This window comes from Canis aureus, chromosome 16, assembly GCF_053574225.1.
Source record: "Canis aureus isolate CA01 chromosome 16, VMU_Caureus_v.1.0, whole genome shotgun sequence".
NCBI lineage: Eukaryota > Metazoa > Chordata > Mammalia > Carnivora > Canidae > Canis > Canis aureus.
This window is the reverse complement of record NC_135626.1, coordinates 16734514-16747941: the sequence shown is the minus strand read 5'-3', so window position 1 is coordinate 16747941 and position 13428 is coordinate 16734514. Positions and strand designations below refer to the sequence as shown.

The following is a 13428-nucleotide window of genomic DNA, read 5'->3' as shown; positions in this document are numbered from 1 at the left end:
AGCAGTCAAAATGATCTTTTTAAAAAGCAATTCATGGGGCACTTGAGTGGCTCAGTTGGTCGTGTCCAACTCTTGATCTCAGCTTAGGTCTTGATCCTCAGGGTCATGAGTTCAAGCCCTGCATTAGGCTCCACACTGAGTGGAGAGCCTACTTCAAAAAAAAAAAAAGTGGCTTAGATCATATCATATCCCTGTTCAAAACCCTCCAATGTCCTGTGCAGCAAGGAAAGCGATCAACAGTATAAGAAAAAGCAGCCTATGGAAAATATTCGAGAACCATATATCTGATAATGGTTTAATATTTAGAATATATAAAGAACTGCAATTCAAAAAAGAAAACCCACAAATAATCTGATTAAAGAATGGGCAAAGGATATGAATAGGCATTTCTTCAAAGAAAATATACAAATGGCCAATAAGCATATGAAAAGATGCTCATTATCACTAATTGGGAAAAGCAGATCATAACCTCAATGACTCATCACCTTACACTCCTTTGAGATGGTCATTATAAAAAATAAATACCAAAAAAACAAAATAGTAAAGATGTGGAGAATTTGGAACCCTTTGCATGGTTGGCGGGAATATAAAAATAGTGCAGCCACTATAGAAAACAGTATGGAACTTCCTCAAAAAGTTAGAAATAGAATTATCGTATGATTCAGTAATCCTGCTTCTGAGTACCTATACAAAAAAATTGAAGCAGGATCTTGAAAAGATATTTGCACATCCATCTTCACTGCAGTATTATTTAACAATTGCCAAGAGACAACTTAAAGGTCCATTGACATTTGGATAAAGAAAACATGGTATACACATACAATGGAATATTATTCTGCCCCCAAAGGGAAGAAACCACATCTGATAAAGGACTGTTATCTAAAATACATGAAGAATTCTTAAAACTAAACAATAAGAAAAAAAAACTTGATTAAAAAGTGGGCAAAAAACAGACACCTTACCAAAGAAGTTAGATAGGTGGCAAGGATGCCTGGGTGTCTCAGTTAACTGTCTGACTTTTGATTTGGGCACACATCTTGATCTAAGAGTTGTGGGACTGAGCCCTGCATTGGGCTCTGTGCTCAGCACAGAGTCTACTTGTCCCTCTCCCTCTGCTTCTCCCCCTACCTGCTTGCTCGCTTATTCTATTTCTCTCAAATTAATAAAATCTTTAAATAAAAAGAGTTATACAGGTGGCAAATAAACATGAAAGGATGTGGGCGCTGTGATGGCTCAGTCAGTTAAGCAGCTGCCTTTGGCTCAGGTCATGATCCAGTGTCCTGTACTGAGCCCTGCAAAGGGCTCCCTACTCAGTGGGGAGTCTGCTATCCCTCTCCCTTTGCCTTTCCCCCTGCTCATGCACTCTCTCTCTCTTTTTCTCTCTTTGTCTCTCAATAAATAAAATCTTTAAAAAAAAACATGAAAAGATGGGGCATCTGGGTGGCTCAGTGGTTGTGTCTGCCTTTGGCTCAGATTGTGATCCCCAGGTCCTGGAATCAAGTCCTGCATTGGGCTCCCCTTGGCGAGCTTGCTTCTCCCTCTGCCCATGTCTCTGCCTCTCTCTGTGCGTCTCATATGAATAAATAAATAAAATCTTAAAAAACCAAAACATGAAAGATGTCCCATATTTCATGTCATCAGGAAAATGCAAATTAAAGCAACAAGTTACTACTACACTCGTACCAGAATGGCCAAAATCCAGAACACTGACAACAAATGCTGATGAAGATGTGAAGCAATAGAAACTCTTTCATTGGTGGTAGTGGAATGCAAAATGCTACAAACCACTTTGGAAAACAGTTTGGTGTTTTCTTTTTTTTTTTTTTTTTTTTTTTTTTTTACAGTTTGGTGTTTTCTAAAAAAACTGAACATATTCTTACTATATGATCTAGCAACTATGCTCGTTGGTGTTTACTCAAAGGAGTTGAAAACTTACGTTCACACAAAAATCTGCAAACGGATGTTTATGGTGACTTAATTCATAATTGTCAAAATTTGGAAGCAACCAACACATCCTTCAGTAGGTGAATGGGTAAAATAAACTGGTACATCCAGACAATGGCATATCATTTAGCACTAAAAAGAAAACTATCAAGTCATGAAAAGACATAGAGGAACTTTAAATACCTATTACTAAATGAAAGAAACCAATCTGAAAAGGTTATATACTGTATGATTCCAACTAAATGACATTCTGGAAAAGGCAAAGCCATATGGAAATAGTAAAAAGATAAATGGTTACCAAAGGTTAGGGAGTAGGAGGGGGTTAATAGGTGGGGCACAATGGATTTTTAGGGCAGTAAAACTACTCTAGATGATACAGTAATGGTAGAAACGTCATTATACATGTGTCAAAACCCATAGAATATATAATAATAAGAGTGAATCCTAATGTAATTTATGAACTTTGGGTGGTAAGGATATGTCAACAATGTAGGATCATCAGTTTTAATAAATGTACCACTCTGTTGCAAATGTTGATGAGGTAGCTCATGCTTGTATAGGGGCAGGGGGTAAAGGAAAATCTTTGTACCTTCTGCTCAGTTTTGCTGTGAACCTAAAATTGCCCTAAAAAATAAAGTCTATTAAAAAAAAGCAAGTGACAGAAACGATAAGGTTATAATAAACTTTCTACATAATGAGTGTGTAGGCTTCTATGTGTATAGAAGTGGTGAAGGTAGTTGGCTGTAGATATTCTTACTCCCCCTTTTACTTCTCTCTTCCACTGAACACATTTTGAAAGGATTTGTTGTGTTTTTCCACCTCCCTCCCTGATTTATGTAGCTGCATCACCCTAGATTTGGCCTTTCTTTTTTTCTTGCCACCTTCTTGATAAAGGGGAATACAGTTAGAAAAGTAGGCACTTAATAGTGCTTTGGCGTGAACATTCTTCACAACTTTAAGATCATGTGTACTTTTCATGCATGCTGTTAAAAATCTTAACCTCTCTGTATCCTACATCTTACATTTGTAAAATGGGTGAAATAATAATACCTACCTTATACACTTGTAAAGATTAAATGTTAATACTCTTAAAGCTCATAGAACAGGTCTGGCATATGGTAAACACCCAAATGTAGAGCTGTTATCATTATTACTGTTGTTATTAATTGATATGTTTGTGCTCTTCATAACTGTTCATCCTGTCAGTCAAATTTATTTCCTTTATGTATATTCCTTTTCAGTGTATATTCTTTTAACCTTCCTTAGTGTCCTCTATAATCTAAGAATATTCCCCAACTTCAAACAATTTTATGAAAAGAAAATTTATAGATGTAAAGGTGGCTGATTTAATTTTTTTGGTCTTTTTGAGGGTAGAATTCTGAGAGTAAACTTATTTTTTCCTTTATGTTACAGGTGGTATGCAAGATTACAATTATGTATGGGCCAACTGTTTTGAGATTACATTAGAACTGTCTTGTTGCAAGTACCCACCTGCTTCACAGCTTCGACAAGAATGGGAGAACAATCGTGAGTCTTTGATCACATTGATTGAAAAGGTAAAAGTAGCAGACTGGAAGGTTGGGGTATAGAAATAATGAATGACATAAGGGAGAAATTTATTTGCATATGAGTAGCAATCTTTAACAGTTCTTTTCCTCTGGAGGGCTTTCTCTGATTATCTTAGAACGCATTTATAGGCTAAAATAATTAGCCAAACCTTTACTGTCAGGTTCTTACAATGTCGTGTGATCATATTTGCTAGAGAGCCTTTACTACTATATCAGTCATGGACATCAGTTTAATTTAAATATTGAGCAGGGTAATATATTATTGAATATACCAGAAATTATTACTTAATGAAAAACTATTCCTTGTTGAAAAAATTAGAAGCCTACGTTGGAGGAGAAGGAATTTCAAAAGCATATTACTGGCCTAGATGTCAGACACATATGACTTAAATTTAAGAATTTCATATTGTCTATATTTTATTTTCACTTGGAGGCATTGAAAAATATTTCAGAGAAATAGAAAAGTAACCTTATTTTTTAAAGAAATTCTAGCATCAGTGCAGAGAGGTTGTTTTCTCTTGCCTTCCAAATTGTCTTTGAGCAGCCTACTTTGATTCTTGTTTTTTTTAGGTCCATATTGGAGTTAAAGGATTTGTTAAAGATTCAGTGACGGGATCTGGCTTAGAGAACGCAACCATCTCAGTGGCTGGTATTAATCATAATATCACAACAGGTAGATTTGGTGATTTCCACAGATTACTTGTTCCTGGAACTTACAACATTACAGCTGTTTTAACTGGGTAAGAATTTAGACTTTAAAAATATCAAGCTTCTGTTTATAGCTAAGAGAGAAATACAGTCTAAGAAATGTTATTTACTGTATCTGGCTTTTATTTTTCCTTGTTTTCTGATTTTTCCCTCCTTTATAGTGAGAAAATAGTATTGTGGAGTCTTTTGTCACATACTCTAACAGTATAACTGGATATGAAGCATAATTGTAAAAGTGTCAGGAAGGATAGTTTTAAAAGCTTAAAAAGACAATCAGCTGTGTAAAGCATTACCTTAAAGCTAATTGAGTACCAGAGTAGAAGAAACTTGGAGCTCTGGGAAAGACATTTTATTTTATTTATTTCATATTTTTAAAAATTTTATTTATTCACAAGAGACACAGAGAGAGAGAGGCAGAGACATAGGCAGAGGGAGAAGTGGGCTCCCAGGAGGGAGTCCAATGCAGGACTTAATCCCGGGACGGACTCCGGTATTACACCCCCTCAGCCGAAGGCAGACGCTCATCCACTGAGCCACACAGGTGTCCCAGGGAAAGACATTTTAAGATCTTATTTATTCATGAGAGATACACACACACACACACAGATGCAGAGACACAGGTAGAGGGAGAAGCAGACTCCATGCAGGGAGCTTGATGTGGGACTCCATCCTGGGTCTCCAGGATCACGCCCTGTGCTGAAGACGGCACTAAACCGCTGAGCCACCCGGGCTGCCCTGGGAAAGACATTTTAAAGAGCTGTATTATCATCAGCTTTCTAATATATGAAATGAATGGTTTCTTACCTCCCCTGGACACTTTTCTGGAAGCTCAGTTTGCTAAGGATTTAATTGAAAATGTTTCATTTAGTTTGAACTTTACTATTTGGGAAACTAGTTGGAATGTCAGTTTGATAAGGTATTGCAAAGAATTGGATGATTTATCCCTTCTTTGAGTAATGTAGTAATGGTTACAGTCTTTCATATTATTCTCTCCTTTGCATGTAATTTTTGGTAAGCATTCTAATGTGTGGAATTGAGAAGAGGGTAAGAGAAATAGTTCTTTAAAGACTTATTAACCTGGGATTCTCTGAGATCATATTCTAAAAGACTTGAATTTACCCATTTACCTTTTTTCAGTTTGAGTTTTGATAGACCACTAAGTATAAGAGAATGAAAAACCTGTTGTGCTTTTATAATGTTAAAGCATTGTGTGTTTGAATTTAACTCCAAGCCACCTACTTTTACAAAAAAATTTTTTTTCAGGTATATGCCACTGACTATTAATAATATAATAGTGAAAGAAGGACCAGCCACAAAGGTGAATTTTTCCCTTCGGCCGACTGTGGCTTCGGTAATCCCTGACACAACTGAGATGGTAGTAACTGCTAGCACAGTTGCTCTGCTTAGTAATCTTCCTGGAACACAACCCTTCCAACAACCAATTCAACCAAAGGACTTTCACCACCACCATTTCCCTGATATGGAAATATTCTTGAGAAGGTTTGCCAATGAATATCCCAACATCACCCGGCTTTATTCACTGGGAAAATCAGTAGAGTCAAGAGAACTTTATGTAATGGAGATATCTGATAATCCAGGTGTCCATGAACCAGGTAATTGGTGTGGTCTTATACATAATTTCAGTAATGCCTCTCAGAGCTATGTACCATAGTTCTGTGTTTCATCTAGAAGGATAACTTATAGTAGGTATAACTGGAACAAAGAAAATGTAACCAATCTTTTGCAAGAAAAGGAAAAAATCCATTTCATAATCCATATCTGGCACAGTATTTAATATACTGGATAGATTATATTTTTTTCTGCTGATAATATTTTTATTTTCATATTATATGGCATGTGCATGTGTGTATATGCTTTGAGCCTGCTCAGATGTATATCTTAGTAAGGAAGCTGCTTTATAAGATACTTTTTCCTGCTTCTTTTGCCAAAGTATGTCTTTTCTAAAATTTTTGGTTCAGGGCCTTACATATTTTGGGGAAAAAAATAGAGTCTGTGATAAAATAAAAAGGAAAAAACTCTTCTATGTAATTATCTTATTTTCAGGTGAACCAGAATTTAAGTACATTGGAAATATGCATGGAAATGAAGTGGTTGGACGAGAACTATTATTGAACCTCATTGAATACCTTTGTAAGAATTTTGGAACAGACCCTGAAGTAACAGATTTGGTTCGCAGCACTAGAATTCACCTTATGCCATCCATGAATCCTGATGGATATGAAAAGGCCCAGGAAGGTAAAGAATAGCTGTCTATTAATGCTTAACTTTTTTGATTATCATAAGGATTTTTTGGGAGTAGAATTTGAACTAGTTATTTCCTTGGAATTTCTTCTTATTTTGTCTTATAATTTATTTTGTTCTGGCTTTTGTATTCTTTTTTTTTTTTTTTTTTAAGATTTTATTTATTTATTCATGATAGTCACACAGAGAGAGACAGAGAGGCAGAGACACAGGCAGAGGGAGAAGCAGGCTCCATGAACCGGGAGCCCGATGTGGGACTCGATCCCGGGTCTCCAGGATCGTGCCCCGGGCGAAAGGCAGGCGCCAAACCGCTGCGCCACCCAGGGATCCCCGCTTTTGTATTCTTTTAAGATAGGCTAGTTCATTCAACAATTATGATATCAATTTTATATTTAATGGAGTTCTTCACTGTGGTAATGGCTCTTATTGCCTAAAATATAATACAAATTTTTGATACATTTTTCCATTTTAAGAATAATTATAGGGACGCCTGGGTGGCTCAGCGGTTGAGCGTCTGCCTTCGGCTCAGGGCATGATCCTGGAGTCCCAGTATTGAGTCCTGCATTGGGCTCCCTGCATGGAGCCTGCTTCTCCCTCTGCCTATGACTCTGCCCCTCTCTCTCTCTGTGTCTGTCATGAATAATTAAATAAAATCTTTTTTTAAAAAATGGAATAATTTTAGGTAACTTAATTCTTTGATTAATAATAACTTAATAAAATAAATTTAATTATTTTTAAAAATTACAGTGTAACATAATTTTTGTTAAATTATTGTATTGAGGGATCCCTGGGTGGCGCAGCGGTTTGGCGCCTGCCTTTGGCCCAGGGCGTGATCCTGGAGACCCGGGATCGAATCCCACGTCGGGCTCCCCGTGCGTGGAGCCTGTTTCTCCCTCTGCCTGTGTCTCTGCCTCTCTCTCTCTCTCTCTCTCTGTGTGACTATCATAAAAAATAATAATAATTTAAAAAATAAAGGAACCTGGATCTTTAAAAAAAAAAAAATTATTGTATTGGGAACACTATCCCATAGGTGAAAACTCAAACCAAATCTCTTTTGAAGCCAGTGACTCTATTTTGACTCCCAGTTGTATTCCCCATGCATATTCTAAACCTGCTGAGTTACTGACTTTCCATTCCTCTGGCTCATCTCTCCTGGGCGGTATAGTCAGAGCAGGGTGCATGGCCACTTGCTTACTGGGGCTACTTTATGCCTAACACTAGGAGTGTGAGAATCTCTCTTCCCAACCTGTGGTTCCTTCCAGGCAATCATACCAGTGAGTAGAGTAGGTACCAACCATGTGAACATGCAGCCACATGACTCTCACTGACTGAACACTGAGAAAACCAACCAATGAATGACCAGGTTAATCCATTTTTTTAATTCAGTTCATTTCGCTAAGGACTTTATTCTTTGTCAACCTCACAAATCCCTCCATATTCCTCTTTTGAGACCTTTCTGAGAGATAAAACTGTTCTAATAGTGAACCCTCCAGTAGATGTTTCTCATTCACTTGCAAATTTTTCTCATCATAGTGATATAATAGGATTCACATTACTTATTAAAAGGGAGTAAATTTAAATTCAACCCTTTCTTCTCCTTCAGGTTAAACTTCCAACCATGTCCTTGACTACCTTTTTGTGATTACTTTAATGTAAGCATGTCACAATTTTCTTCTTTTCATTTGGTCTATCTCTTTACAATATTTTAATTAACATGTATACCAGTTCAATAGAACCTCCCTCTGATCAGTCATGTCCACTGAACATAGTGATCACATCATTGTATATGGATTATTGACAATTGAGCAATACTTTTGTTTTGAGCAATGTTTTAGTATAATTTATGTAGTTGGATTTTTTTCCCCTCAAAGTCTGAACAGAGGACAGAAATGAAAGAATAATGGTTTTACCTTTCTGTTCAAAAGATCTGGAAGAGAAACACTTCTTTAATGTACAATACCAAAAAATGCATTTTTTTAAAGATTTTATTATTCATGAGAGACACACACACAGAGAGAGAGAGAGAGAGAGAGAGGCAGAGACACAAGCAGAGGGAGAAGCAAGCTCAATGCAAGGAGCCCGACATGGGACTCGATCCCAGGCCTCCAGGATCAGGCCCTGGGCTGAAGGTGGTGCTAAACTGCCAAGCCACCCGGGCTGCCCCCAAAAATGTATGTTTTAATCATAGTGTGATAATTAATCATAGTGAAGACTGATGTGTTCACATTTACCTTTGAGTTAAGAGCAGTGTGTTTGATTAAAATGTAAGTGAAATATGGCTTAAATTTGAATACTTTCTCATACAGGAGATTCAGTGAGTGTAATTGGCAGAAACAACAGCAACAACTTTGACCTGAACCGAAATTTCCCAGACCAGTTCTTTCAGATCACAGATCCTACCCAACCAGAAACTATTGCTGTAATGAGCTGGATGAAGTCCTATCCATTTGTACTGTCAGCAAACCTGCATGGAGGTAATAGCAACTTGATATTCCAGAATTAATTCCTGTTGAGAGCATTTGAAAATCTTGGTGGAATGTTACCTGTTTATAGTCTTAGGTATTTTAAAACAGGTATCTATTACCGCTTTTAGGGCAGAAAATAATAAAGATCTTTTCTCATTGCTTTTTAAGCCAATTTCCTGGCTATTTCCCCCTTTTCTCTCCCACTCTTCCCCTCCCCCATACTCCTTCCCCACTGTCTTCTCTCTCCCTCCTCCCTATCTCTCTCTCTCCCCTTGTCCCTCTCGCCCTCCTCTCTCCTCTGCCTTCACTTAGTTCTTCAAGTGTTTTATATTTATCCCTCACATGTGTTTTATATTTATCCCTCTCACTGGGAGTTTGGTAACATACTCTTTGTCATTCAGAAAAATTAAACACTAACGAACTGGAAATTTTTAGTCCTGTTCTTCCCTAAAATTAAATAAACTCTTTCATGTACGTTTATAAGACATTCTCTTATCTTTTCCTTGCTATGTATTTAGCTGCAGCACAATAGCCTCATTCTCCTATAGTGTTTGGGCTTACACACCTTCATATAATTTAGCAGGAATTGATCAGATGAATAGGATGAGAGGTCAAGATTAAAAATAATCACAATGTCCAACTAGGGCAATGTGAGTAAGAGTGAAAGTGTAAATACCAAAAAGAACTGAAAACATATGTCTACGTGTAAACTTATACATGAATATTCATAGTAGCATTATTCATAATAACTTAAAAATAGAAACAACCCAAATATCCATCGACTGATGATTGGATAAATAAAATGTAGTATACCCATACAATTGAATATTATTCAACATGAAAAGCAGTGAAGTCCTGATGAGTTTTACAACATAAATGAAACTTGGAAATATGCTAAGTAATAGAAGCCAGTCACCCAAAACCCTATTTTATGAAATGTTCAGAATATGTAAATTCATAGAAATAGATGATAGGTTAGTGGTTGGGGGGAAATGGAAGTGACTGCTAATGGGTACAAGGTTTTTTTTTGGCATGATGAAATTGTCTATAATTAGATAGTAATGATGGTTGTACAACCCTGTGAATGTATTAAATAACAGTGAATTATATACTTCAAATGGATGGGTTGTATGTTATGTAAATTACAGTTGACCCCTGAACAACATGACGGTTAGGGGGGCCAGCATCTGTGCAGTTGAAAATCCATGTATAACTTCTGACTCCCCCTAGACTTAACTACAAACAGCCCACTGTTAGCCAGAAGCCTTACCAATAACATCAATAGTTGATTAACACATATTTTGTATGCTGTATGTATTATATACTGTATTCTTAGAATAAAGTAAGCTTGGAAAAAATTTTATGTTATTAAGAAAATCATTTGTAGAAATACCTTTCTACAAAATCACTAAGAAATAAGTTTGTAGTACTGTATCGATAAAAATCTGCATGTAATGGATCCACACAATTCAAGTGCCTGTTGTGTGGGGGTCAACTGTTCATCTCAGTAAAGCTATTAAAAAAAAAAAAAAAAAAAGAGTGAAGTTATTAGCACCAGGGGTAATAGGGAAGTAATCTAGTGTCAATGTATGTCAGGATATCTACTGAAGTTATCACAGTTGAGATTTAATGGCATATAGATTAACCTGCTATTTTATTTTTTTTTAATTTAATTTAATTTAATTTAATTTAATTTAATTTTATTTTATTCTATTCTATTCTATTCTATTCTATTCTATTCTATTCTATTCTATTCTATTTATTTTAAATTTATTTTTAACCTGCCATTTTAGAACAGTACATACTTATGTTTATATTTAAAAAGTAAGTTGAAATTCTCCAAAAGTTGCTTTGAAAGCTTGCCAGAAGTAGGAAAAAAAATATTTTTACATTTGGTAATCATGAACAACTCTTAAAGACCCAAACAGGAATTATGAAGCCACAACCTGGTTGGCAAAATAATTTTTAATATATTTTATACCATGTTTGATAGAAAACAGTTTTTTGAGTTATAAAAAATATTCTCAGAATATATCACACATCGTGTTGGCTAAATCTGAAAACTTAATACTTATATTCCAATGAAAATAATTTACAGATTTACAAATGTATCAAGACCTTGTCACAGTAGGAGATACATCTCCAGTCATCTAGACTAGTTTCTTTCAGGACATATCTTGGTATAAACTTCCCTCTTAAAACCATTGTTGCTACGTTCTGAAGGTTTTAAATTATTGTATTTTCATTTTTATTTGTTTCAGTGTACTTTTTTATTTCTTCTTTTATTTTCCGATTGATCTATTAATTGTTTAGTAGCATGCTATTTAACCTTCATGTATTTGTGTACTTTCTGGATTTTTTTTTATGGTTAACTTCTAGTTTTATAGCATTATGGTCAGAAAAGATGTAGAGTGTGACTTTGATTTTTTTAAAATTTGTTGAGGCTTGCTTTGTGGCCCAAAATGTGATCTGTTCTGGAGAATGTAACATGTGCACTTGAAAAGAGTGTATATTTTGCTGTTTTAGGATGAATATATCTGTTAAATCTATCTGGTCCAGTATGTCATTCAAAGCCAGTGTTTCCTTATTGATTTTCTGTTTAGATGATCTGTTCATTGATGTAAATAGGGTGTTAAAGTCCCCTGTTATTGTATTATTATCTGTTAATTCCTTTATGTTTATTATTAATTGTTTTATGTATTTGAGTGTACATAAATATTGGGTACATAAATATTTACAATTGTTCTATCTTCTTGTTGGATTGTCCCCTTTATTACTATATAGTATCTGTCTTTATCTCTTGTTACAATCTTTGTTTTAAAGTCTATTTTGTCCAATAAAAATATTGCTACTCTGGCTTTCTTTTGACACCCATTTGCATGATAGATATTTCACCATTCCCTCACTTTCAAACTGCAGCTGTCTTTAGGTTTCAAATGAGTCTCTTGTAAGCAGCATATTAGATGGGTCTTATTTTTTTATCCATTCTGTCATTCTGTGTCTTTTGATTAGAGTATTTAGTCCGTTTATATGTAGAATAATTATTGATAGATATGTGTTTATTGCCATTTTATTACTTGTTTTGTGGTTGTTTCTAAGGATTTTCGCTCCTTTTCTCTCTTCCATGGTTTGCCTGGTTTCTTTAGTGATATATTCAGATTTCATTCTCTTTATTCTTGGCATATTTATTAGTGGTTTTTGATTTGTGATTACCATTAGGTTTGTATATAACATCTTCTGCATATAGCAGTCTATATTAAGTTGATGGTTGTTAAAAAATTTGAACCCATTTACTCCTCTCCTCCCTATGTTTTAGGCATATGGTGTCACATTTTACATCTTTTTATTTCATGAGTTCCTTGACAGATTTTTTTGCAGGAATATTTATTTTTACTGCTTTTATGTTAACTGCCTTCATACTGTCACTTTAATCTCTCCTTTTTTTTTTACTCAAAGAGTCCCCTTTCATATTTCTTATAGGGCTGCTTTACTGGTCATGAACATTTTTAGTTTTTGTTAGTGTGGGAAACTCTTTATTTCTCCTATTCTGAATAATAGCTTTGCTGGGTAGAGTATTCTTGGCTGCAGGTTTTTCCCATTTAGCACTTTAAGTATCATGTCACTCCTTTCTAACTTGGAAGGTTCTGCTGGAAAATCTGCTGATAGCTTTATGAGGTTTCCTTTGTATATAACTGTCTTTTATCTTGTGGCCTTTAATATTTTTTTTCTTTATCAGTGTATTTTGCCACCTTAATTATAATATGTCTTGGTGTGGATCTGCTTTTGTTGATTTTGTTGGGGGTTTCCTGTGCCACCTAGATCTGGATATCTGTTTCCTTCCCCAGATTAGAACAGTTCTTAACTATTATTTCTTCAAATAAATTATCTCCCTCCCCCCCACCTTTCTCCCTTTTCTTGCTCTGGGAATCCTCTAATATAAATGTTATTATTTTTGATGGATTCACAGAGTTCCCTAAGTCTAGTCTCATTTTGCATAATTCTTTTTTCTCTCTTTTGTTCAGCTTTATTACTTTCCATTACTCTGTCTTCTAGATCTGTTCATTCCATCAAACATGTTCTCATTTCATTTATTGACCCCTTTAACTCGGCTGTTATTCCTTATCTCTATGTTAATGGTCCCACTGATGTCCTGCACTCTTTTCTCAAGTCCAGTGAGTATCCTTATGGTCATTGCTTTGAATTCTCTATCAGGCATGTTATTTATAGTTGTTTTACTTAGATCTCCAGCCATAGCCTTGTCCTGTTCTTTCATTTGGGACAGATTTCTCTGTCTTCTCATTTTGTCTAAGTTTCTGTGCCTGTTTTTCTGTGTTAGGAAAGTAAGCTGCATCTCCTATCTTGCGGATAATGGCCTTATGAGGAGGTCCTATATTGCCCTGCTCTCTCTGCAGCATCCCTTCTTCCCCTAGAAGCCTGGTATTCTAGGATTATCTTCAATGTGTGCTGTGTATGCTCTGCTG

The 13428-nt window shown here is 35.6% G+C and overlaps 1 protein-coding gene across 1 annotated transcript in view; it reads left to right on the top strand.

The window, feature by feature from the left end:
- The window catches only part of CPD (carboxypeptidase D), an 80088-nt gene that overhangs the window by 29327 nt on the left and 37333 nt on the right, over positions 1–13428 (top strand). Inside the window, exons 3-7 of the mRNA XM_077851855.1 lie at positions 3358–3500; positions 4083–4252; positions 5484–5833; positions 6285–6476; positions 8789–8956. Coding sequence (XP_077707981.1) covers positions 3358–3500; positions 4083–4252; positions 5484–5833; positions 6285–6476; positions 8789–8956 — 1023 coding nt within the window. The remainder of the gene's footprint in view (positions 1–3357; positions 3501–4082; positions 4253–5483; positions 5834–6284; positions 6477–8788; positions 8957–13428) is intronic.